Below are 27,716 nucleotides of genomic sequence, written 5' to 3'. Positions count from 1 at the left end.
TCGGTAGGACTTCGCGGTCACGGCGCGATCGTCGTTATGACTCCGCGGTCACGGCGTGATCGTCGGTATGACTCGTGGTCACAGCGCGATCGTCGGTAGGACTTCGCGGTCACGGCGCGATCGTCGTTATGACTCCGCGGTCACGGCGTGATCGTCGGTATGACTCGTGGTCACAGCGCGATCGTCGGTAGGACTTCGCGGTCACGGCGCGATCGTCGTTATGACTCCGCGGTCACGGCGTGATCGTCGGTATGACTCGTGGTCACAGCGCGATCGTCGGTAGGACTTCGCGGTCACGGCGCGATCGTCGTTATGACTCCGCGGTCACGGCGTGATCGTCGGTATGACTCGTGGTCACAGCGCGATCGTCGGTAGGACTTCGCGGTCACGGCGCGATCGTCGTTATGACTCCGCGGTCACGGCGTGATCGTCGGTATGACTCGTGGTCACAGCGCGATCGTCGGTAGGACTTCGCGGTCACGGCGCGATCGTCGTTATGACTCCGCGGTCACGGCGTGATCGTCGGTATGACTCGTGGTCACAGCGCGATCGTCGGTAGGACTTCGCGGTCACGGCGCGATCGTCGTTATGACTCCGCGGTCACGGCGTGATCGTCGGTATGACTCGTGGTCACAGCGCGATCGTCGGTAGGACTTCGCGGTCACAGCGCGATCGTCGTTATGACTCCGCGGTCACGGCGTAATCGTCGAAATGACTTCGTCTCCTGCGTTCGCGGACCTATCGCTTGCAATAACGGCGTTATCGGCACTCGCAAAGCGGAAAAATCGCCGACGATCGGACCAAATCCCATCCCGAAAAATTCCCGAGTCAAATGTAATCCCGTCCCGATAATCGGGAATATTTTTTTCCCGAAAAATTCCCGAAATTTCGGGACCCGTCCATCCCTAATAATAACGATTCTATAAATAAAAAAAAAAACATTATTTATATTTCTTCTACTGTACTTGGTTGTGTTCTATGACTTTCCTATGTTTCCATTGTTTGCAAATTGGCTCTTTTGTCCAGTATTTCTCACTTTATCCATTGTAATTTTAAAAATTACACCAACCAAGTATCGTCTACTACAGATTCAATACGCCAAAGAATATTGTCTACGTGCAATCTCCAAGAATTGGTAAAAAAGGCAGAAACCAACCCATACAATAGATATAAGTTAACTCCATAAGAAATAATTTTAAGAGTTACTTTGATATTAGGATTTTACACTGATTTGGTAATAGAATATTATATTGCAAAACATGGCACGATTCAGAAGAAAATCAATTTTAAAATCAGAAAAAAAACCATTGCAAATTTAGTAAATCACAATTTAAATATTAACAGCTGTTTCAATCAAAAGTAATGCAAATGTATGCATATGGTTGTAATGTAAACAAATCTGAAGAGGGAACTTTAAAGGCCTCTGGGGCAGAGCCCCAAGGGAATTTACCTTGTTTCTCTTTTGATGGCTCATCTACAGACTAAGACCTTTCTTTAGAGACCCCTACCAAGTTTCTACGCCCAGCCGTTCTCTGTAATTAGCTGTGACAAAACCCCGTTTTTCCTCCATAAGAATATCATGGGATGGGAATTTAAAGGCCACTGGGGCAGAGCCCCAAGGGAATTTACCACGTTTCTCTTTTGATGGCTCATCTACAGACCAAGACCTTTCTTTAGAGACCCCTACCTAGTTTCTACACCCAGCCGTTCTCTCAAATTAGCTGTGACAAAGAAAACCAGTTTCAAATTAATATATAGATTACTAGATAAAATACTGTTCCTAAAATGTTGATTTTGATTTAATAAATAGTTTCTTCACACCTTTCTAAAAACTCCTTAAGAGTTCAATGATTCACTTCAATTTATGATTAATATTACAATTTGTTGATAATTTTTAATTTTGTTTTTGTATAAGACAAAAGACACTACTGTGATAATGTACTTTACTACTGATCAAACAGCTGTTGTAAACAGCTGAACTTATGATTCAGTGTACCTCGGTGGTAGCCTCTATAGATGCGCCATGTTTCAGCAACAGCTCCACTACTTTTATCCTGTTCTTCTTGCAGGCAATGTGCAGTGGAGTGAAGCCGTTGAGAGCTCTTGCGTTGGGATCAGCCTTGCGGTCTAGTAACAGCTTGGCTACTCTGGCGTGTCCGCAATGAGCTGCCACATGTAGCGCTGTCAGGTAGTCAACTGTCACCTGCCCACCAATTTAACATATTTTAGTTTATATGTTTTTAGTTGACCAGTGGGGGGGGGGGGGCAATTGCAGACAATTGTAGACAATTGTATGCTATTGTAATATGGTTATTGTTTTCAGTCCACTGCACTTTCTTTCTTCAGTGAGGTTGTTTCACCCAGCTACCCTTAATCAACCTCTAACTACCGAGTATGTTTCTTTTTGTTACATTGATTATTAAACTAACAGAAATGTTGTAAACCCATCCTAATATTAAACGGCACAATTTATCACGATTCATACCAACAGCTAACCGTTTTCTCCATATGACAAAATCAATGTGACGACTACAGTTAAACTGTTTAAGGGAAGGAGTGAGGAGTGTTGTTTGATCTCACCTCGTCCACAGGTGCTCTGTGGTAAAGCAGGATCCTGGCAGCATCCACATGGTCACCTTGAGAGGCCATATGTAGAGGGGCCAGGCCGTTCTGCAACAAACACGATTATTAACTAATGGCTTATAATAACCATACTTCCTTACAGAGTTGTTATTCTCCATTCATGCAGAGAGTTCATGCAGAAGACAGGTTGTTATTTGATTCTTGTTCTTTAACTAGCTTTTAAAACAATTTTACCTAACTAAATAGCAATATATTTGAAAACCACTTTTATCTTTAAATATTAAGACTAAAGATTAAACTGCTACTTCTATTATAAATAAGAGAGAATATTTTGGTCGAGATTGGCTCATAGTGGAGCAGAGAACTGACTATATAGCAGTAGGGCTTACCTTGGTCTTGGAGCTGATGGGAGCGCCCCGCTCCAGTAGCATGTCAACGACCTGCTCATGTCCCGACCTGGCAGCACAGTGCAGGGGCGTCAGTCCATCACGGGTCTTGGACTCAATGTTAGCTCCCTTCTCCAGCAGCAAGGACACCATATTGCTCTTACCCCACTTGGCGGCAACGTGCAGTGGGGTGATGTTGTGCTACAAACATCCAAAAACATTAAAACTAACCAACCTCTAGTATAATATTGAAGTATCTTATACTACCAGCTAAAAAGGTTAGATAACAATGCAAATTAATTTCACACAAAAAACAGATTTTCTGCTGGGTCACATCCAACACAAATTATCACTGACCTACAGAAAAGTGTGACATCTACTATTAAATGTGAAACATATTTTTTAATTTGTCAATACAATAACAAAACAATAATAAGCTAAAAATGTCATGACTCAACATGAGGTTCAAATCCCTAAATCTAAACTTATGTGAAATGGTGTGAAATGTGAAATGGTGTACAGCTTTTAGAAAGGAGAGGGTGATATAAAGGTAGCAGTGAAAAGTCTCCAACAAAGTTAGGCTCGGAAACTGGACAGGCTAAGCCGTTGAAGACCCGGATTTGGCCAAAACAACTTTAATTTGGTGGGTGGAATGTAAGAACTTTAGCAAGAAGCAAGTGATATGCATACAGGGTGTAAAAAACTAGTACTATTATAAAAGTGAAATTCCAGGTTTTTCTTGGTTCCTACAAGAATGTTTCCCACGTCAACAAAACTCCGGCAAAATTCGGGGCATCTTCCGCTTTTTGCAGACATAAACGTCATCTCCCGCGGTCACGGAAACGTCATCACAGTCTTCCACGATTTCGGCAAAATCCTGGATGGAAATGTCATCACAGTCTTCCACAATCGGGGCAAATGTGTGAATTTTTTTATAGAGCGAATTTCGCAGACACGTTTTACAATTGCAATCTTCTACCAGGGCTAAAATAAAATAACAGATTCGCTCTAAAAATCCCAGGTTTTTCCAGGTCCCTTCAAATTTTAGGTTTTTTCCCGGTTCTTCCGGTTGGTATAACAGATAAACTGAATAAGTACAATTTGGTTGTGGTTACACTTTAGGAGACCTATAGCCTCTTGCAGGAAGAATAAATATAAATAACTGTCTAGACAATTAATTATAGTGGATGTGATGATAATAGGTACTATGGTGGGGTAGCCTAGGCTTGGCAATAAATAAGAAACTAGCTGAATCTGTGATACATTTTGAAGCAATAAATAAAAGTATGCGCAATATTAGGTTAAGAGAAAGGATTTATAATATATCACTAATTAGTATTTAACACCTACATAAGACTCAGAGGATGAGGGAGGACAAAGACCAGTTTATTACCTTCTAGATAAACTAGTGGGAAGGTAACCAATTTTTGATTTGAAAACTGTCCTATGTGAGGCAAATTCAAAAGTAGAAAGAGAATGAATTTGGAAGCTAGCAATTGGGGATGAGAGCCTACACCAAGAATGAAATGGCAATGGGACCTGACTGGCAAGCTTATCACCTCTGATATAAAAAGCCCTAGGGTTAAGTGTAAGCCAAAAAAACAAGAGGTTAAGTGGGGTTAAAGGTGTTCACAAAGAGACTGGAAAGAACCAGAGTGCATTCAAAGGTCTAGAACCAATACTATCACAGATAGCTACAGTATTACATCTGAGTTAAATAGCAGGATTTTAAAAACTGGTGGGCCAAGGATTTATGGTTGCTCCATAAATATAAAATACCATAATATAAATTATTTGTCTTTTTAAGCTCTTTAAATGGTCTAGAGAGAAATTGGAAAATTTTGTGTTTTGATGTTCAATAATGAGAAAACCCAATTTTTACCCCATAAAACACCGTTCCCACCGTCCGATCATGCTCGTTCACGAACTCATTCAAGTTTTCCCGCCTTAGGCCTACACCTTCAAACCAAATTTCATCATAATCGAACAAGAATTACTCAAGTTACCGTGTTCACATACAGTATATAAAAATTTGAACGAATAGTGTTTTTGGCCTCTGGGGACATCAAAATAAAAAGTAAGTTGGTCCCGGGCTCAAGTCTTACCATGAGACCTACGGTAATACCTACGGTCCCTATAGGGAAATTCGCTAAAAATTACAAGTATGTTTGGACTTGTGAAAATAACTCAGAATATGCTACTCACTTTAGCGGCGTAGTTAACATCGGCACCTTTGTTGAGAAGGAGGTTGGCAATGCCTTCATTCCCGTAGTGGGAGGCAATGTGAAGGGGAGTGAATCCACTCTTGGACGTTACATCTGGGTTGTGTTCATTCTGAAATGTGATGCATTTTAATAAAGCTTAATCAGTTTTTAAAAATGAGGCGGTCTAATACAATTCACCAAGCAAACAGAGTTAATAAGAGACAGCAATAATTAATCATAAAAGCAACATTGCATGAAGATCAGTTTGGGAGCAAAACCTATGTAATATAAGCATGCTAGCTCAAATGAAAAAGTAAGATCAGATGAATTTAGATACAGAGTGGGAATGGTCCTGATTCATTGTTTGTTTTGTGGTGGCATGTCTACATAATTCATAAATGGGTAATTCACTAAGATTGGTAGTCTTCATGATTTAGAACAAATATATGAGGGTTGTCTGTAAATTAAGCTTTCTTCATCAATGTCACAATCGAGCGAGATATCTCAAATCTCACACTAGTGTCGAATTCTTTACTTCTTTTGCTACTATTCTAGCTGTTTTTTTTTTAATTTTTTGATTATTTGATTAACTGTTGTTGTTAGGATTTTATGGGGAGGGGATCAAACCATCAATTGAATGTTGTATACACAGAATAGAATTGTGTTTAGACCAAATGATCCATGTATTAAGAGGCTATAAGTGCTTTCCATTGTTCTTGGTAGTCTTAGAAACGTTTCCTCTTAGTCTTAGAGGTGTAGTTAACAACACCTCATTCGGTCAAACCGTGATCCGTGTGTAAAATTGTCATTACTCTGGCCTTTCTTTACCTTATAGGACTGTAGAACGACCACAGCTGGCCTACACAGTGAACTTTGAACTCCCTCCACCCTTAAATCGCATTTTCTGAGCCCAAATACAGTAGACCCTCTCTAATCCGGCACTGCACCACTCCGGCACTCCAGTAATCCGGCATCTGTTGACGGGTGAGGTCTTCCGTGATCGCGGCAAAATCACCAACATCTAGCGCGGACGTGTAGACAACATCATCCACTCCTGCGGTCACGAAAACGTCATTGTCGTCTTGCGCGATCACGGCAAATTCATGAACATCTCTCGCGGTCACAGAAAAGTCATTATTGTCATGCGCGATCGCGGCGAAATCATCAACATCTACCACGGACGTAGACGTTATCATTGCCTTCAGCGGGCACGGAAATGACATCGTCGTCATGCCCGATCGCAGCAAGCGCGGTTTTCGTTCGCACGATTTCGGAGACGTGTTTTAATTGCATTTTAAGTGTTTTTATTAATAACATTCCAGTAATCCGGCATTTTCACTAATCTGGCAGTACCCAGTCCTATATCTGCCGGATTACTGAGAGTCTACTGTACTTGACATTATATTCACGTCTGTCAACTGGTGATGCACCTCAATAGTGGTTAACACCTTTAGATTACGTAAATTCAATCACAGAACACGATTTATAGGCCTACACAGCAAGCACTGATTTTTCTCCACGTTGTTTTTGGCCACTACAGCCAAGCTTCACTAATTATTGCATTGGAGTGATAACTGTAAGAGTAGGCCTAGTAGAAGAATATAGAGGTACTTTAAAAACCTTGAGGCCTCAGTTTTCAAAAACGTACAGAGGGAGTGGCTACTGGCAAGGCCCTTGTACTCCCTAGATGAGTTTTATAAAATTTGCGTCCAACCTGCCGCCAAAACTTGTAAATATGTATACAGTATAAATATTGCTTTTATTTTCGACTCAGTCTATCCAGCAAGAGCTGGTCATCGACGTTGAGGGAGTATGTAAGTAAGTAAGTAAGTAAGAATTAAAGAACATAAAGCTTGTGTCAGTGTAAAAACTTGAATTATAACATGTGTCTTGATTAAATGTACTACCGGTAAGCCAGTATAAAGAAAGACAACTTTAAAGGAACATTTTGTAACAGTCACATTTGAGTTAGCTCGCTGGGTTGCAACCAGGAGTTTAATATGACCTTAATTATATGGACAACCGTTGTACTTAGGGCCCTTTAATTTTATTATCATGATTTGATTGTTAAACTAGGTTCTAATATGAATATATCAAAATTATCTGTCATTACGGTGATGAAGACTGACCTGTAAGAGTAAGGCAGCAGCTTTGCAGTCATCCTTCTTGGCAGCAATGTGTAGAGCAGGCAGTCGCACCTTACCTCTGGTGTCGTTCTCCAGCAGAACGGCCACCACCTTGTCATGGCCCTGCTGCATTGCGACAGCCAGCGGAGTAAAGCCATCCTATACATTACACACCATACAAGACATGTCACTGCCACTTCACACTTTCTCGTAAAATATAAGTTTGGTAATGCATGCAATGAAATTGAAATTTTACAGAGTGGCAAATGGCCAGATTTTCATCATGTAACTTAGCTAAAAAAATTAGGCTAACTTATATTGTACTAAGCTGAAACAACAGGCCTAATCTCACTTATTGTACCATGTCAAGGAGCGAGGGGAGGGGGTTAAATTCCTTACCTGGATAGTTGTTAGGTCTATTGATATGATTTTCAATCAGTGGAAAACTACAAAGAACAAGTAAGTAGTAAGAAACATTATCAAATAAAACTTGAGTATGCTGTGGTTGGAGTCAGTGTAGGGCCAATTATTTGATTGTGTCTACCCTGTGTTTCTTCCTACTACACTTACATCACGTTTTTAGGCTACTATATTCATTGGAATATCCTAAGCTACCTACATATTATTACTCAACACACCTTCAGTCTATTGAGCCAGGGCTAGAGATATACAAGGGCTAGGCCACGCGAGCTCAGAAAGTGATGCCAGCTGGCTCCCCTCCCTCCGCCGCTGTGACGTCACAGCGGTACCTCGGGCTCCCGGCACCGTATAGCTTTGCATGTGTGAGCGGTGGTATTGTCTCACATTTAGTGTTGAATAAGCACTATGTAAGACATTTTTTATTAGGTATTACTATATTTTATAAAATAAACTTATCACACACTTTTTAAATAAGTTCTTAAATAAGTTTTAAATAGGGGCTTATGCCGAAATATAGAACTTATTTAAAAAGTGTGTGATAAGTTTATTTTGGAAAATGATTTAGCCGTTTGGCAATATTATGAAGAAACAATATATTTTACTAGGTGAAACCCGTCGAAATCGACGGTTACTTCCAAGGTTTACGCTAATTCATCTAACTGCGATAAATTGAGTGAATAGCATTGTTTAAAGAGTAATAAATGTAAAAACAATAATGATATTAATTGATTTAGTTACAAAAATGGTTGATCATTCAATGATTAAAATATTTCCCTTGCCGTACGTCATCGGAGTTATTATTAGTATGTTAACTGGTATCTCTTCTTTTGGAAGAACCTTTAAATAGTATTAAAATCATATTGGTGGATCTTTTGTAGTTAAACACTTCCGCGATTTCATCAGTGTAATACAGATTAATCTATGATTTTATTTAAGAAAAAATATCTGCTTGTTGAGAAGACACGTTCTAACTTCAAAGGGAGTTTTCCTTCGTCACAACGCGTCAGTTCTTATCGTACTTCTGTTCAACAAAATAACCCTCCAGCATAGTTTTAAAAAATTGGTTGTGGGGTTAATGTTAAAGCTGGAATTGCGTGATATGGGGAATGGCAGTTAGCTGTCTCAGCCTTATCATTTTCATAAGGTTGTCAATATAAACTCTCTACGGAATGTTAGGTGCAGTGGAATGTACTTGAAGTGAAGTTGGCTTTTATTCTTGAACTTTTAGGGACCTCCTTGTTTAAATGGTCGCGCAGCTTCATTGGCAACAAATAATGCAAATAACATAGCAATTTAACATTTCCAAAAATAAAAATAAATACTGTAAATTGGCTGTTACGTAAATATCGACGTTTACATGCATTGTTAATCAACGTATCTTATAAAGGATGATGTGATCTAAATTAAAAGGAATATGACCTTTACGTCACGACAGTATTTGCTTAAATAGTACTTACTCTTTATGCTATTGTTTACAGCCAAAATGTTGTGTTATTTCTTGGGATGGACGAGATTGGATTTTTAGTTCGAGACAAGACGAGACGAGATTTTTTATTTCTCATAAAATTTCGAGACAAGATCGAGACGGGATTTCCCTTCTCATACACAACGGGAAATGCACGTTCAAAATTTTTAACTGATTTTGTAACATTGTTAGATGACTGTTTAAATACAAAAATGATGATAATAGGCAAGAATATTTACAATCCTTTATTAAAAAACATCAGCATAACATTTTTTTATTATCACGCCTAACTTATTAAAAATGCCTACGATTAGGAAACATAGTGATATCAGTTAGGATAGAGTTCATCATAAAATAAAAGCAATATTAATTTTTATAAAATAGTTAGGTACTTGTTTTGACTTTTTATAGTAATAAAACATTCCTCACACTGCTTACATTTAACAAAACTTCTCAAATGTTATTAAAGTAATATTATTAAAATAATTAAAGTAATATTTACATTTAAAGAATTAATTAAATAAGAACGCCTTCGTAAAGGAAACGCAACTACAACACGCTCCTGTATTGCGGGTATTGCATTGACTTTCTGCAGGCGTTTTTAATTTTTTTTTTTTTTTTTTTTAATTCTTGTCTTGATAAAAATCTCGGCAAAAAAGAAATCTCGTCTCGTGTAACGAGATTTAAAATTTCCCGAAAATTTCCCGAAATTTCGAGACTTGACCATCCCTAGTTATTTCCAATTTTGTTACCAACCCAGTGGGCCACGGTCCGTAATATAGGCCACTGCAAATAATTCAAGATAGGTATCCCATTTTCGGCAAGGTTTCTGTGTTGAATGAATACATCAAAGTAACCTCTCTGAAAAGTCTGCAGTAAATTGAAGTTTTCCAGCTTAATGACTTTCTAAATCTTATTCATATTTGTACATAAATATTGTAAAATGTTTTATCCAGTTGCTCTAAACTATTATTAATTTAACAAAATATGGACACGGCTCATATGGGCAACGTGTCCTTTTGCACTTGTATTATTGTGTATTGTATTACACAATCGAAGATTTTTCCAACATTTGAAAACATGTATGACAATAATTTCATGAACCTATGATGATCTGTCTAGAATAATATCATTGATAGTCAAATATAATATGATAAAATATAGACAAAAGTGGTGAAAAAGGCAGACAGCAACCCGTAAAATAGATATAAGATAGTTCAATAAGAAATAATTGAAAGAGTTACTGTGATAAAAGGATTTTTAACTGATTTCGTAATGAAACGTTATATTGAAAAACATGACATGATACAGAAGAAAATTAATTTTACCTAACCCGCCATGTTAAACTTCCCTATCCCAAGCGTGATGTATACAACTTCCTTACTTCTCGAGTGATGTAAAGTATCAAAAACTCACTTGGTGATGTAATGAAACCCATTTAAATAACATTGAGTGATTAACTTAAAAAATATACCTCTATGGAGCCAACGACGTTCAACGCTAGAAATCAGCTGTGCTCTTGAATTTTATTGCTATGTTTTGAAGAATTTTCCTAACCTAACTTTTGTTTGTAAATGAACGTTACTGTTAGAAGATGAGTGAAATGGATAATGATTAATATTGTTCACAACCTCCTGTATATTGTCGGGTCAGGTAAAATCTTGTACGTTACACGTTACGCAAGAGCGTGTTTATACATCACTTAGGTAAATTATGCAACTCGCTTCCGCTCGTTGCACAACCTTCACCTGCGTGATGTAAAAACGCTCTTACTACACTTGTAAAGTAAATAGCTATTAAAAACAGAAAATAACATTGCAAATACTTCTTTTGGACAGTTCAGTAACTCCTAATAAATGTGTATTGTTTAAAATACAATTTAAAAATTACCGTAACAGCTGTTTCATTAAAAAGTATTATCCACATGACCAAAATGTAAACAAATCTGTGGAGGGATCTTCAAAGGCTTCTGGGGCAGAGCCCTAAGGGAATTTACTTAGTTTTTCTTTTGATAACTCATCTACAGACCAAGACCTTTATTTGGACACCTCTACCAAGTTTCTACTCCCAGCTGTTCTCTCGAATTAGTGGACACAATGTTTCCAATTAAATATTTAGATTCCTCCATGTTAATCTTATGGGAGAAAACCTAACTTTGATGGATTATCCTGCCCAAACTAATAAAGATTTCAAAAATTTAAAAACACTTTGCAAAACTACAGATCAGGACAATTTTTTTGACACTTTAATCATTAAAATCGGTCCAAAAATGAGGGAGGAGTTCTGTTTACAAAAATCGGCTTAGCGTATTATATATATATAGATAAAAGTAATTGATTTTCAAATAGGATTACGTATAACATCAAATTTGAATAAATAAAAAAATTACTTTAGTAGATATTTAAGGATGGGAGTGGACTGTAAAGCGATGGCTAAGAATACTGTAGTTATTGATTGATCCAATGCATTAAGTTACTGTGTAATATCTGTGTTCGTATTGCTCAAATGTAATCTTAATGTATGGATTTTAATTGTATTTATTTATTATTTATTCATACCTTTTAGAATTAATTGAGGTAATATAAAATACATTGAGGTTGTATAAAAATACATTATACTATTTTTATAACTTTTTGTAACTTTTACTAGAAGTAAAAGAATTTCAATTTATCAATTACATTTTATTATACATATTTCAATCCATTAAAATACAGTTGCCTGACTAACGGACCTCAATCTCTGTTAACCAGCGACCACAGAATTAATTTTTTTTATAATTTTAATTCTGTGGTCGCTGCTGTTAACCAATAACTAAGCAGTCGAGTTTTGGTGTGATTTTACTTTATCAGTTTACATCATGATTATAATTTGTAAAGTTGTAAATGTTTAGTTTCGATATTATTTATTGTGTCTCGACTGAAATGTGACATTACTTTTAGAAGCTGGAGACACTATTTTTAGCCGGTTTTGTGAACTTCATTAACTGTTTACCAACAACGAATATCGCGGGTGTGACTTTATCACTTTAATCACATTTATTAGTTGTAAATTTGTACATATTTAGTTTGTAAACTGTTTTATGTGGATACACTTACTTAATTTGAGGTCTGGGACATTACATTCAGCCTGTTTTTTAAACATTTCGTCATAATGAACAAACAATTTGATCGCCAAATGAAAAAGAGAAAAAAAAACTATAACTACTGTAGAAAATATTATAAAATATTTTTGTATGTAGCTTATATTTTCTTTTATAACTATGTATATTCATGTAGGGGAATAAGTTTACTTTCATTTTATATAGTTGGCATGTGGGGTTTATGTGTTTGAAAAATAATATACAATTACATGTGTGAATAACAAAATGTTTTTCTAGACAAATATAGGCCTAAACATTTATTAAAAATCATAAACATTTATTGAAATGATCATTTTACATATACAACTCTTACTTCATTTGATCTCTAATATTATTGCCTAAAAATGTTAACTTAAAAACTTTTACTTTATCTCTTGATAATACATTTATTTCGCTTTTGTTTGAAATTTGTAGTGCAAAATCGTGAAACTTGTCATTTTATTGTTTTTGGACCATCTTTGTATAGGCTAAATGGTAATTGAATTTTTTTTACATTTCCATGTAGGGAAATAAATTCCAAACAATTTAAGTATATCTTGAAGTTTAGGCTACATGAAAAATTGTATTTTCTACCTACTGTCAATATTTTCTACAATATTTTAAATACCGGTATTTATTTTGTTGCCATTTGCAAATTCTTCATTTCATTACGAACACTTCAAGTATACGGTTCAAATACGTTTGGTCTGTTGGTTTAAGCCTAGCCTATATGAATTTTCACTATGACTGCAAAATTGCCAAAAATGCCTTGCCACTACAGAGTTTGCCCATTGCAAGTTGAAGGGTTAACGAAACCCGCTTTACAAATCACACTATAAATCTACATTTTATAAACACAATTATTAATATGCGCATAGATGCCGGGTGACATATGCTATGCACTGCCACGCTAGGCTACCGTCACGCCGCGCCGATGTACCAGCGCTACGTCACTGATGAGGGGCGGGAGAGGGGAAGTAGGATCAGGCGGCGACCGCTAACATCAAAGGAGTGAGCCAGCTCTTGTATATCTCTAGCCGAGCTGAGTTGTTAACTATTATTCAATTGTTGTTGTTTGTTAAATATTTAGGCCTACGGTACCTCTGTGGCAAGGCTCTGGTTGGCACCGTTGGCAAGCAGATACTTGACCACATTGTCGTGGTTCTCCTGGGCAGCCATGTACAGCGGAGTGAAGCCATTTTGACTTTGTACATTGACTGAGGCCCCATGCTCTACCAGCAGCCGCACTACCTCCTCCTGCCCAGCTGTAACCATATATAAGAACAATGTAGGGTAGAGTTTATATCAAAGCTCCATAAATTACACTTGTTTTGCGGAGTAAGTTGACTTAGACTACAGACAAGGAAACGAGTAACTTAATCCCTTGTCTATGCTTAGGCTTAGACCTATATGAATAACTTATTTCTCTGTTAAATTGTACATGATTGCAGGGCTGTTTTATCCACAAGTATAAATCCCTTGTTGCAAATTACTTATTTTAAATTAAATCCTATGATGAGAGTTAGCTTAAATAATTTTTCCTTGTTGAATTAACTTACCGGTACAGTAGGGCCTACCAAATTTGTGTCAGAAAGCTGTGTACCTAAGTTCACCGAGTACGACCGAGGGATATCAAAGGAGGACACTTAAGTTAACCTTATCTCTTGATGATGATTGTCTGTTACATATTTTAAATAGGCCTAAATTATAAAATTGGCACTTACCAAGAGAAGCTATGTGTAGAGCTGTGTTTCCCTTCTTGGTAGCTGAGTCAACATTGGCCCCTCTCTTAAGCAGTTCGGTAACAACATGGACGTGGCCATCTTTTGAAGCAAGGTGCAAAGCATTCAGTCCATTCTGTTAAATAAGTTAAGTTAATTAATTGATTGTTAGGGTAATTATTTACCGTACTTACACTGGGATATTATGTAATTTTTATATGTCTACTTACAGTATTTTTCACGCTGGATCCAAAAATGCAATCAGTTTTTGTCGGAGGGATTCCTAAGTGGCCGTACAGTTAAATAATTAATATTAAGCTTCAGTTTTGTTGATTTATTAACATATTTGAGGTATGGACGAGTCCAAGTTCAAGTGGCGACTAACACTAATAGCTGGGTGGAAGGTTTGTGGAGTGGAAACAGCTGTCAGTTGTTTACATTCGCTTGCGCATTTTTGATATCGTTATTTCATTGTGTTTCACCCACTATTTAATTGTGCAAAAACAGTCTGGAAGTTGCATAAATTAACGAGTCGGTTCATTATAACCTACCGGTAACCTTTACCTTCCTAATCTAACCTCACTTCAAAACACTTAATACAGTCACGAATCCGCATAAAGCCCGACCTACCTTCCTCACATGCCTAAATAAGAACTGATTACGCCTTAAGCTTATTTGGTTTCAAAACTAAGTTAATTGATTTGATTTCATTCCGCATTAAGTTTAGATCAAGTATAAACAGCTGTTTGCTCTTCTCACTCAGTCCTCACTCCTCACTCAGTACGGACCCGTCCAGGCCACGCCATGTTACCATTACCTTCAGTACCGCTCAATTATCCTTAGGTTCGTAATCTTAATCTTCGTTATACGGCCACTATGGCTACTTAGGAATCTCTCCGACAAAAACTTATGGCATTTTTGGATTCAGCATGAAAAATACTGTAAGTAGACATATAAAATTACATAATATCCCAGTGTAAGTACGGTAAATATTTGCCATTGTTAGTACACTGTACTGAGACTAAAAACATAAGTTACTTTCAAAAACATATTGGCACTCAACAGATTAAGTTAACTGGTTATAACTTAATTAATTAACTTATAACTTAGTTAACCATTGACTATTGGATACTGAAGGTTTAACTTACTCTGTAACTCAACACTGCGTACCTAGGCTATTATAGTCACAATGCATTCATTGTAACAGAGATCTAGGGCTATAGACCGTTAATAACATAAGTCTGTAGGTGGAACTCGGTTCCTGCACCCAAGCTTTGCTTTTCAGGGACCTAATTTCAGAGTGTTTCGTTATACATATCCTAACTTAAGTTATGTAATGTTTTACTAACTTAGGCCTATCTGAAAACAAATTGATTTGATTGATAACTTAGGCCTAGCTGTTGTCAATAGATAGGCATTTCAGTGTCAATAATAATTCTAGGATTAAAAATAGGGTTGATATGTTAACTTATACTTGCGAGGATATTTTTACTAAGTTAGGCCTAAGTTAAGCCTACTTAGGTCAAACCTAGACATCCCAAACAAATAAAACTTTTAGAGTAGACATTGGTAGGCCTAAATTTATTAACTGTGTATTCACATAAAACTGCTGATATAACTTAGCCCTTTGTTTTATTATAAGGTTTAACTTAAATTTAACGTAGGCTAGAGTACGTAAATCTCTACTGCTAATTTAGTTAGAATGACAATTGACAACTTTAGGCTAGATGTTGGTAATTTTCAGGATAAAAAAATCAATACGTTTGTTTAAATGGTACCTGGACTCAGGAGTGAGCCTGGAGAAGGTCACAGTTTTACGAAATTGACGACTGAAAAAATGTTCATCGCTGTTTATTGATGCGACAAAAAGGTGAAAATAATAAGTCTTGTTCTATCGTTCTATTAGTTTAGTTGTTTGTTTTGTTTAGGTTTAGGTTACTAGACTAGACTTGTAGAGGTGACAGGTGAGTAACTCCGGAACGAACTACTCCGACCGAAAGAACTACTCCGACTCCGGAACGACAAGTCCAACTCCGGCTCTTGGATCGGAGTTAGTTCCTCTCGGAAGTCGGAACTAAAGATAGTCAAGAGACCGTCATTGGTTAAGATAGTACATTATGTAATAAATTAGAGGTTGTTGTCTATCTATACTATTATAAAAAAGAGGAGAATTATTGAATCTTAACAGCTGTTTCAATTAAACAAGTTGGTTCTGTTGGGTGAGGTTCATTTGTCCGAGTTTTCAACTGTCCGAGTTTGTTAAAAATTACAAAATATTTGAAAAATCATTTGTCCGAGTTTTCAACTGTCCGAGTATGGTTTAAATAATAATAATATTTCGTTAAATCAACTGTCCGAGTTTTCATTTGTCCGAGTTTTTGAATTATTTAAAAAAATATCAAAATATAATTTGTCCGAGTTTTCAACTGTCCGAGTAGGGGCAACATCAAAATGTGACATTGCGCGCCGAGACTAGCGTGTCTAAAGCGCCTGTTCAGAAGTCGATGTGAACCCCTTCTGTGAAGGAGTCAGGCATTGTGCGAGCCGCGAGAGGCCCTCACGTCGACTTAAGAAAATTATATTATTTTTTTAAGACTAATTTTACAATTTTTAATTATACAATTAAACTGTCATCACCAAACACAACCAACCAAACTTGCTGATAATATAATAATGGCGGGGGTATTTTATATTATCAGCAAGTTTGGTTGGTTGTGTTAGGTGATGAGAGTTTAATTTTATAATTAATAATTGTAAATTTAGTCTTATATAAAAATAAAATAATTTTTCTTAATTCAACGTGAGGGGCTCTCGCGGCTCGCACAATGCCTGACTCCTTCACAGAAGGGGTTTACATCGACTTCTGAACAGGCGCTTTAGACACGCTAGTCTCGGCGCACAGTGTCACATTTTGATGTTGCCCCTACTCGGACAGTTAAAAACTCGGACAAATGATATTTTGATATTTTTTTAAATAATTTTAAAACTCGGACAAATGAAAACTCGGACAGTTTATTTATCTAATTATTATTAGTTATTTATCAAAACTCGGACAGTTGAAAACTCGGACAAATTATTTTTCAAATATTTTGTAATTTTTAACAAACTCGGACAGTTGAAAACTCGGACAAATGATGTGATCCCGTTCTGTTCTATGATGTTCAATAGCATTAAAGTTACAAGGATTACCAACAGGGTGCAGCACTATTATTTCTTTTACATTTATGACAACAGCTAATTTGCAACCAAAAGGTGAGTGAGCGTAGCGAACGAACTTCAACCTGTAGGCGAGTTAGCGTAGCGAACGAGCTAACCTGAAGGCAAGTGAGCGCAGCGAACGAGCTCCAACCTAAAGGTGAGTGAGCGTAGCGAACGAGCTCCAACCTAAAGGTGAGTGAGCGTAGCGAACAAACTTCAACCAGGACGTGATTGAGTCATGCGAACGAGATAATCTTGAAAATTAAGAAGTTAAACGGGGCAAAGCCCGCGGGTTACAGCTAGTAGTAAATAAAAGTCCGGAGTGAACGACTCCACCAAGTGAACGATAATTCCCATCTCTAGTACACTTCCACTTCACTTCATATTCTCATTCTCAATCACTTCACTTCCCAAATCCCAATTCCCCTCAATCCCCTGGGTCGGGTTCCCGCAAGGCTTAAGGGACGGACCGAGTTCCCACAAGGCTTAGAGGACGTTCCATGACGTAGCTCGACGTCACGATTTCATGACGTTCAAACTTTCCAGTCCTTTAGTCCATTCCTAGACCATTTTAATTTTAATACGGATAGGCCCTACGCTACTGAACGCAAGCAAATGACGCAAGTGCAAGTTGGCAGTTTCAAAGTTGCAAGTTGCAAGGTAGACGGTATTTTGTTAATTATTACAGTAGTACAAACACGTAATGAAGCCCCATTTGCTTGAGCTGGCGGCAAACAGCCGTTTTCTGGACTAAATTCTCGTGAGGGAAGCTCGTTAAAACTGTATAGTGTGTGGGGTAAAATATTTTTATTCAACTAATTTCATTGACTTTTTGGTAGGTATATTCCAGCTGTTGCCAATTTTTACTCAAAAAGAGTGCTATTGAACGTGTTATTAACAGATTGCAAGTTATTGAAATACAAAACACAAAGTTTAGTTTTAAATTCCATTTGTTTAATGAAAGGCATAACCTGAGTTGGAAGTATAAAGGAATTTAGCTTAATGTTTAAAAGGGGAAAAGGAATTTGGCCATTTAGCTTAATGTTTAAAGGGGAGGAAATCTGAGTGAATTAATGCTTTAAATTATGTAAATATGCAATGATGGTAGATGTGTAAAACCATCACTGTAAGTTTAATAAAGCATATTTTATCAAACTGTGTCCTCCCTTATTGCAAACGCACAGCTTGAGTATAACTGCAATAAGCATTTTATACTTATATTCCAACCCCGTACAAAGGACGGGTACTCTGCTAGTATTTTAATAAATTTGGTAAAAAATTACGAGTAGAGATCAAGCGTTATAGGCTATGCAAAATCATTTTAAGGCTAAGTTACCAAATATAGTATGGATGGAGCTTCTTGTATCCCTAAAAGGGGAGATGCAGAGGTTATAGCTTACAAATAGAGCTCGTTATTTTTATTTTAAAATTCATCGTATATATTTCACCATACCGTTGCAAGAACTGTAGGCTTTAACACACTATCCAAGTCAAGTCGAAATAATAAAACATTTTAAATAAAACAACCAATTTTGGCGATTTAACACTTTGGCAGACGACTACTACAACAGTCTTGGAAAGCTGGAATGTGGGAAACGTGCCATCAGTCATCACGATGACGTCAGTCATGGAACGTCCTTTGAGCCTTGCGGGAACTCGACCAAGGTTCTTAAATAAATACTCATATTATTTAAGAAGCTCCATCCATACTTAACATTTTTTTGCCTTAAAAGATGTGATTTTGCATAGCCATTTAGCCTATCACGCTTGATCTCTACTCGTAAATGTTTACCAAATTTATTAAATATTTCATATTAACTTAAGTTGTATTTACATAATTTAAAGCATCAATTCACTCAGATTCCCCCCCCCCTAAACGAGCTGTTGGCCCGTCTTACGTACGGGAATAGAGTAGTCCATTAAAACTGAATATAGCGTGTCTAAAAAAACTCTTGTCTTGACAATATTCTCGTAAATTTTTCAGAATCTTTGTTTGATGTAAAGTTAATTAAGGACTGCCTTTCTGATCATGAACCGCTCGTTTTAAATTTTAAGGTCAATAATTTGAATAACAATTGTGCTGCAGTTTGAGTCACAAAGCTGGTGCGCAAGCAAAATGAAAATCAGATCACACTTTTCAATCAATTGCTTGAGTGTGAAACCTGGGACATGGTTGGGTTGTATATGAATAACATAACAGATGTAAAAACTTTGTTTGAAAATTTTTTCAATAGATATGTACATAATTGGCATTATTGTTCACCTTTAGTAGAACATAAGGAATTAGTTGTTAAAAAGAAAATTAATTGGTTTAATGATGAACTTAAAAAGGCTAAAGATTTAATGTTAGGCTATTACAATGTTTACAGGAGCATGGAAAGGGACAAATCGGGCCAGACTGAGGCAGCATATAATTCTTATTTGTTTTTTAAAAGACAGTAAAGCTTTTTTAAAAGCTAAGATAAAGAAAGTAAAGAGACAAACATATTCTGATTTTATTGAAAATTCAAAGAACAAATGTAAGGCTGCTTGGGAGGTAATATCTAAAGAAACTCTACCCACCACATCTACTAGAAAAATTACACTCAATCCAAATCAGTTAAATTATTTTTTTGTTGAGTCAGTCTCTGACACACAAAAGAACATACCTGATACTAACACCTTGGCACAAGATCTAGTTAAGTCATCACGACACAATGCACCTGTGTTTCATTGGGCAGCAGTAACAGCGGAGGAGGTCATTAAAACTGTTTCTAAAATTTCAAATTCCAGGAGTACGGATTTTTATTGGATTTCTAATTATTTACTCAAAGCATCGATTAATTATATTTCCGAACCGTTGACGTTTGTCTTAAATCAATGTTTAGTTCATGGGTATTTTCCTGATTTATTGAAAATTTCAAAAGTAGTACCTGTGTACAAAAAAGGTGACAGGTCTCTACCTCAGAATTATCGTCCAGTATCCATTGTACCAATATTTTCGAAAGTCTTTGAATCTCTTATTCATTCTCAACTTGTCAAACACTTTGAATTAAATGGTCTTCTCAGTGATTGTCAACATGGTTTTAGGGCAAAAAATCTACAACGTCTGCCGTTTCTAGTCTAGTTAATGAAGTGCTAGTGTCTTTTGAAAATAAAGAGTCAATCTCTCTTAAGCTTTGTGATTTAAGCAAGGCTTTTGATTGCGTCAATCATAAAATCATTTTAAACAAACTTCGATATTATAATATCTCAGAGAGCTCCCTTCAGTTGCTGCAATCATATCTTTCCAATCGAACCCAATATGTTTCTGCAAATGGATGTCAGTCTTCAATACTAACCAACAATACCGGTGTTCCGCAAGGTTCTGTTCTTGGGCCATTTTTATTCACTGTTTTCATTAATGACCTTCCATCTAACGTTGCCTCTAAGGTTGTCATATATGCAGATGACACAACCTTACTATCTTCACACAGGAACTTAATGTGTCTTGAGGAACAAATAAGTAGTGTCTTCAACACAGCTCAAAATTGGTTCTCTTCGAATAAGTTGCTATGTAACAGGGAGAAAACTCAAAGCTTGTTGCTTAGTTTGGCTCATGTTGAAGATTATCAAACTGTTAAATTGCTGGGATTTTTTATTGACAACAAATTGAATTGGAATTCTCATGTTGAGTATGTGAACAGAAAAATTTCAAGAGTTTCTTATCTCATGTGGAAGCTTAGGGATTTTGTGAGTTTTGAATATCTAAGGGTGGCTTACTATGCTTTTTGTCAGTCCCATCTTTCGTATGGCATTACTCTTTGGGGTCATTCAGGTTTTGTGTATGACATACTTACAACACAGAAAAATATCATTAGAACAATTTTTAGAACAAGTGACACTGAACATTGCAAACCACTTTTTATAAAACTCAAAGTAATGACTGTTATTAATCTTTACATTTACCACATTCTCATTTATACCAAACTACATATTACAGATTTCAATAATAGAAAAACATTCCATAGCCACAACACAAGAGGAAAAAACAAATTTGACCTTCCCCAGCACCGCTTAGCAAAAACAGGAAACTGCTTTAAAATTAACTACGTGAGATTTTTATAAAAATGGTTTATTTTACCTTTTTGCGTCGGACGATCCGTGTGTAGTTAGTACAACTACAGCTGTTTCATACCACTAGGGTACATCATCAGGTTGTTGGCAGAACGTTAGATAAAACAGCATTCATTCATAGATGAACTTGTCGAAATAAATATGTCTATATACACATAATACACGAAAAACATTTAAAAAACACGAATTTACAAACTTGGCCAAGTAACGAACACACGAGACAGGCGCCGATGGATGTTGCGTCATGACTGCTGTCGTGTGTCCAAGCATCAGCTGTTACCCCTCCCCCCCAACTCCTTTATCAGGACCAGTTTTGTTTTGGTTTAAATGAATGGCAGTATTGTAGATGATATTAGATCTGAATGAAATTTGTTCGTTCAATATATGGTCAGGGTGTTCTTTGGATGCCTTGTATATTTCGAACTCCTCTATTGTGTCCATGTATCTGCCTTTAGTACATAAATGCATAATTTCTAGATTACTATGTATGTCCGTGTAGTTGTGGTTTGCATTAATTATGTGGTTGGCGAATGCTGATTTCGAGTTCTTTTTGGGTAGGTGTTCTTTAAACCTAGTAGCGAAAGAGCGAGCAGTTTGGCCGATGTAAAAGCTCGGGCAATCGTTACATGTCATTTTGTAAATACCTGTGCTGTTTACTTTATCGGAATGTGTTTTATTTTTTTCTTTAAGCATAGTAGATAATTTGTTAGATGTTTTGTATGCAACGTGTACATCATTCTTTGCCATTTCTTTTCTCAAGGTGTTATTGAGTACTACTCCAAATTCAGCACATACATACTTTTTGTTTCTGGGTTCTAGAATCTCTTTTGTTTTATTTTTTTGTTTTCTGATAAGTTTATCAATGAGAGAGCTTTCATATCCATTGGCAACGGCGATGTGCTTCAAAATGTTTATTTCATTGTTGTAGTTTTCTGTGGTAAGGGGTATGGATAATAGTCTGTGAACGAAACTATTGTAAGCAGCTGTCTTGTGGTTGAAAGGATGGTGTGATGACGAATGGATGGTCTGGTCAGTTGTTGTTGGTTTTCTGTAGATTTTGAATTCCATGATGTGATCAGTTCTTGTTATTGTTACGTCTAAAAAATTAATTGATTTGTTAGCTTCGGTTTCGAGGGTGAATTTTAGTTTATGGTGGACATTGTTCAAATAATTTCCAAGTATCTTTATCTGCCTTTCATTACCATTGAATAAGATTAATGTGTCGTCCACATATCGGCTGTAGTGAACTATTTTATCTTTTTGTTTGTTGGAATCTGACCATAAAAATTTATTTTCTATATTGTTTAGAAACAATTCTGAAAGGACGCTTGAAAGTGGAGAGCCCATAGCTAAACCTTCGTTTTGTGTGTAGTATTTATTTTCAAACGTGAAATAGTTTTGTTTGAGGACTATTTTAGTGAGATCAACTAACTCATTTTTAGCCTCGGTTGATAAGGAGGAGTTTTTATCTAGATTAGATTCAAGTATGTCGATGGTTTCATCAATGGGTACGTTTGTGAATAAATTCACAACATCAAATGAGGCTAAAGTATAAGAACCCTTTAGTTTAATTTTACAGAGCTGGTTTACTACATCAACTGTGTTCTTAACACTATGGTCGTTATCTAAGGCGGTCTCTTTCCTAATTATTTTGTCAAGTTTTTGAGCAATTTTATAGGCTGGTGAGGGTCTGAAATTTACTAGTGGTCTGATGGGCGTGTCAGGTTTGTGGATCTTCGGTAGTCCTCTAAGGATGGGAGCCTGGGGTTTAGTAACTTTGCATTGCTTTATTTCATCTTTAGACAAAAGATTTGTTGACGAGGATATCAATTTATTTATTTCTTTGGAGTAGGTAGCAGTAGGGTCACAGTTTAATGTGTCAATATTATTGGCTGTGATGAATTCACAAACTTTGTTTACGTATTCAGTTTTACTGAGGATAACAATGCAGTTTCCCTTATCAGCTTTTGTGATAACGGCATTGTTTTGTTCTAACTTGTCCCTAATGTTGGCAGCAACTTGTTTTAAAGGTTTATATTTTGTCAAGTATGATTTTCTAATGTTTGGATTTAAGACAGCTTTTTTCATTTTGTTTGTGATCATTACTCTTGCCGTATCACGTGCGTCATTGTTGTTTAAATATTTTACAGTTGTTTCTGCATTTAGTAGTTCTGATATCAAGCTATTTTTCTTATCATTGGGAAAATTATAATTTAATCCTTTGTTCAAAAGATTAGTTTCTTGTTCAGAGAACTCTATGTTCGTTTTATTTATAAATCTTGGATGAAATACGTGACTACAATTTACTGTATCTTTATTCAGCTGTGATTTTACTAGTGAATCAATCTTTTTGGTTTGGGATTTCTTTTTTAGAAAGATTTTTCTATTGATTTGAGAATCCAATTCCGATAACACATTCTTGGTTTGTGAAGGGTGAAGGTTGCTTAAAAGTTCTAAATGTGTGTTCATTAATAACTTGTTCAACATGCATTTTTTTGCATGCAACGACTTGATTTCATGTTTAATCCAATAAATTGCCTGACACTGCTCGATTTGTGACTATGAAACAATTTAAAATTAAAATATCTGAGTGGCTTATTGCCAATCCTTTTTATAAAATAGAAGATTTTTTATCATGTCCTGTTACTATTGATTTTAAGATTTAATTCATGTTATTGATTGTTATTGTTCACCACCTCTATGTACCGTTACTGTTAATTTAACATTTGTAAGTATTTGTAATTATTGTTAGAATGTAATGTATTTATTTATTTAATTTATTGACTATGCCAATGTCTGTATATGTATGGATCAAAGGCAATAAAGATTCTTGATTCTATTACTAATTCAAGCATAGTTTAAGCAGTTAAATTTTTAGTAAAGACAAAGCTGCCAAGAGTAATTAAAACATGTTTTCATTGTTATTTTCCCAACCTTTCCTCAAAAAGTTGAGTAGGTAGGTAGTAAAATAATTTTCATAAGCTTTCTTTTGAAGATTCATGAGCTTCGATTCGTATACAGCAATGCAGAATATATAACTTATTTCGGGAATGTTGCTGGAAGTCAACAGTCCCGGAAGATCAAATAATTTATACCTGTGCCGCTAGGTCGAAAACTACAATGTTTGCAGTGTCTGTAGATCAAAAGTCCCAGTAAGTCAAATAATACAGTCCGAGCTAAAAACGAGGTCTATGTTAAAGCAATTGACTTATTGGGAATTTGACCTAATGCAACAGCAGTTTTAATATAACGAAATACGGTAAAATACAAGTTCAGTTTCGCTGAGTCAACAGTGCCGGAAGATCAAAAGCAATAAAAGTGAACGTCGATTCAGTGTAAAGTAGACCTCTCTCGCTTTTAGTTACTTCGTGTTTTGTCATAATTAGAATAGAGCTAAAATTATCATATTTGGTACATAGCTTATCTATTAATGCTTCTTGCCAACTGTTTGGTCAACACTGTAAATAGGTATAGCCTTTCGTCAAAATTTGTGGCATAAAATACCCGCAAGGACGATCTGAAAATTTCTGGTTATTATATACGTTTGTAAAAGGAGATCCATTGAATTGTAGAACTATTTTATGAGTTATAATGTAGTCTACATATAAACTGTGTAAATGTATTACGCCTCGGAAGGGTTGAAACCTGTCCAAACTATCATATATACTATTAAAACGTAAATGGGATTTTTTCACGATTCTGAATCAACCAGACGATGGATTTTCATTAGTTTTGTGTTGAAAGAAAGACAATTTTGAGAACTAGGGAATTTCAAAGCCATAATTTAAAATTAGTGTCCCAGTTTTTTATAAATTAAGTTTTAGTTTTTAAAACGTCTAGCAGCCGATGCTAACCTTCTCCAATAAGTCAATGCTTCTAGCTAGCTTTTAGTACAATATAATTTGCTTAACATAACAGCTGCAACATTCAGCATTTGTGACACAAATTCAGCATTTGGAAGAAAATTCAAATACATACTTATGGTTGGCTTATTTATACTATGTGTAATGCTGACCATTGATACATTTAATTCTTCGGTACGAGGATGGCAGATTAATTAAAAACAGCCAATGGAAAAAAGACTTGCGGTGTACAAAAAAAAAAAAAAAAAAAAAAAATGTTGTTTCAGGAGTCCCACAAGGGTCCATTTTGGGCCCTTATCTGTATAATATCTATGTTAGTAATTTTCCTGCTATCAATAAGGTTGAAATTAGTATGTATGCGACGACACGTCAGGTGTATGCTGGGCTCAGTCTTTTGATGAACTCAAGCAGGGCATGGCCGAATTTGTACATAAAGCCAGCTCATATTTTGAAAATATTAATTTCAAAGTCAACCTAGATAAGACAGAAATTGTAGTTTTCGGATTGAGTAGTACGGGCATTCCTCTGATAGATTTAGTTAAGGATGATGTGATCTTTGAAAGTAAAGAGTGCTGTAAGTTTTTGGGACTATATATAGATCAGACCTTAACTTTTAAGAATCATATATCTCATGTAAGATCTAGACTTTTAAGTGGAATCAGCCTCCTCAGAAGAATATCTTTTTATTTAGATACAGATACGTTAAGAAGAATTTATTTTGGTGTCATATTTCCTTTCTTGTCTTATGGCCTTATTTTCTGGGGAAGTTCTCCCGACTGTAATTTACATACAATTTTTGTTCTCCAGAAAAGAGCAATCAGACTGATAGCCAAAGTATGGTACAAAAGGTCTTGTAAAGATATTTTTGTTAATTTAGATCTCCTCACTTTGTATGGACTATACATTTATCAATTAATTATGCTTGTGAAAAATGATGTAAAGCACACAAATAAAAATAGTCAAATCCACAGGTACGACACGAGACGGAAGGATGATTTTCACCGTGTGAGGAGGAATTTCAACAAAACTGGCCGAAGTCCTTTTGTGATGGGGTCAATTTATTTCAACCTCCTACCAAACAATATAAAGGAATTAGAAGGCACTAAATTCAAAATTGCTCTGAAGAATTGGCTAGTTAAAAAAAGACCGTATTCATCAAAAATTTCAGATCCAACCGATTCGGCATAACAATTTGGAAAACTACATTTTGAGTGATCTAAGTTGAGCCCAGGTTTGTACACTAAGAGGTAATATTGTTTTATATACATTGAAATTGTATTCTTTTTTCTTTTGTTTTGACATTGGTGACTTTTGTCTATGCATTGTATATATATGTTTATGGACAATAAATGATTTGATTTGATTTGACATTTTACATCATGTAGCTCCTAAACGAGTAAGTTTAGAGCAAAATTGCAAAAAGTAAATTAGTGTTAGAATTGCATCTACATTCCTTAAAGACTATAAAATAAAACGTTTTCCACTTTTCAAGTTTGCCGCCATTTTTTAAATAATATGATTCATATTTTTAATGAATTTTATGGTCTTTTTGGAATGTGGATGCAATTGTTAGACTTTTTTACTATTCGCATTTTTGCTATAAACTTACTTGTTTATGAGCTACATGATGTAAAATGTATACCGGAAGTCATTTTTCCATAGGCTGTAACTCCTAAACGAGTGGGTTTATCGAAAAAATGTCAAGGGTAAAAAAGTTTTAAATTGCCTATTCTATCCGAAAACATGATAAAATATAGGGTGTTCCATAAGAAATTTCAAATTTGGCCGCCATTTTGGAAAATGGCGGCTGAATTTCAAAAAACTAGATACAGTAGTCACCACTCTATGCGACATATTCTAACCAGAAAATTGTAACCGTATGATTCTATAAGCATTGGTAGGATTGCAAAGTACTACACAAACATTATTTCAACAGTTACAATTTCCGCTGACTTTAAAAGAGTCAACTTAAATATTATACTAATGGACACACAACTAAATGGAACAACTAATGGAAATACTCACGATGTACATATAACAGTTCGATACATATAAGCATTGAGTATACACGTCAGTAGATAGTGTATACCCAATGATATATGCAACGGTTCTTGCAATTTATTGCTTATTGTTTTTTAGAGTTGTTTTCGGACTTACTCACACTCGTATTAAGGTTGTCCACGTTTGTCATTGATGATGTAGCCATGTTACACCCATTATCACGAATATGTTTAAAAGTTTTCCGTCTGTTTTTGAATAGCGATACATTTTTTCACATACTTAAGAACCACCTGATTTCGTGCATTACATGTTCGTCTCAATTTTATTTGCTTTAGTAGGCATTCTTTTGGTTGATGAGGACTTCAATCGGCCCTTTCAATGATTGCTCATGAAATACAGTACTTTGTCCATTAATTTTTATTGTTTGGTAAAATGGATTAAATTATCACAATTTCCGCTGACTTTAAAAGAGTCAACTAAACTATTATACTAATGGACACACAACTAAATGGAACAACTAATGGAAATTCTCACGA

At 35.9% G+C, this 27,716-nt stretch overlaps 1 protein-coding gene and 1 long non-coding RNA gene across 3 annotated transcripts in view; one reads left to right on the top strand and one right to left on the bottom strand.

The window, feature by feature from the left end:
* LOC128983230 (ankyrin-3-like) overlaps positions 1-27,716 on the bottom strand; it is a 217,514-nt gene that overhangs the window by 52,762 nt on the left and 137,036 nt on the right. For both annotated transcript variants that reach the window (XM_054402455.1, XM_054402456.1), the window contains 7 exons: positions 14,027-14,159; positions 13,404-13,567; positions 7,303-7,458; positions 5,175-5,303; positions 2,973-3,170; positions 2,581-2,670; positions 1,997-2,203 (listed from right to left, as the gene is read on the bottom strand). In XM_054402455.1, coding sequence (XP_054258430.1) covers positions 1,997-2,203; positions 2,581-2,670; positions 2,973-3,170; positions 5,175-5,303; positions 7,303-7,458; positions 13,404-13,567; positions 14,027-14,159 — 1,077 coding nt within the window. The remainder of the gene's footprint in view (positions 1-1,996; positions 2,204-2,580; positions 2,671-2,972; positions 3,171-5,174; positions 5,304-7,302; positions 7,459-13,403; positions 13,568-14,026; positions 14,160-27,716) is intronic.
* Positions 14,820-26,542, top strand: LOC128983231 (uncharacterized). The gene is made up of 3 exons (XR_008489822.1): positions 14,820-14,964; positions 15,768-15,893; positions 26,151-26,542. It is a non-coding gene; the product is annotated as an uncharacterized LOC128983231 (long non-coding RNA).

The sequence above is a fragment of the Macrosteles quadrilineatus genome, unplaced genomic scaffold, assembly GCF_028750875.1.
Source record: "Macrosteles quadrilineatus isolate MER2022 unplaced genomic scaffold, UCM_ALF_1.0 Scaffold_1__1_contigs__length_201487025, whole genome shotgun sequence".
In the NCBI taxonomy this organism is placed as follows: Eukaryota; Metazoa; Arthropoda; class Insecta; order Hemiptera; family Cicadellidae; genus Macrosteles; species Macrosteles quadrilineatus.
The sequence above is the reverse complement of the archived record's forward strand: the minus strand, read 5'-3'. Positions and strand labels throughout refer to the sequence as shown.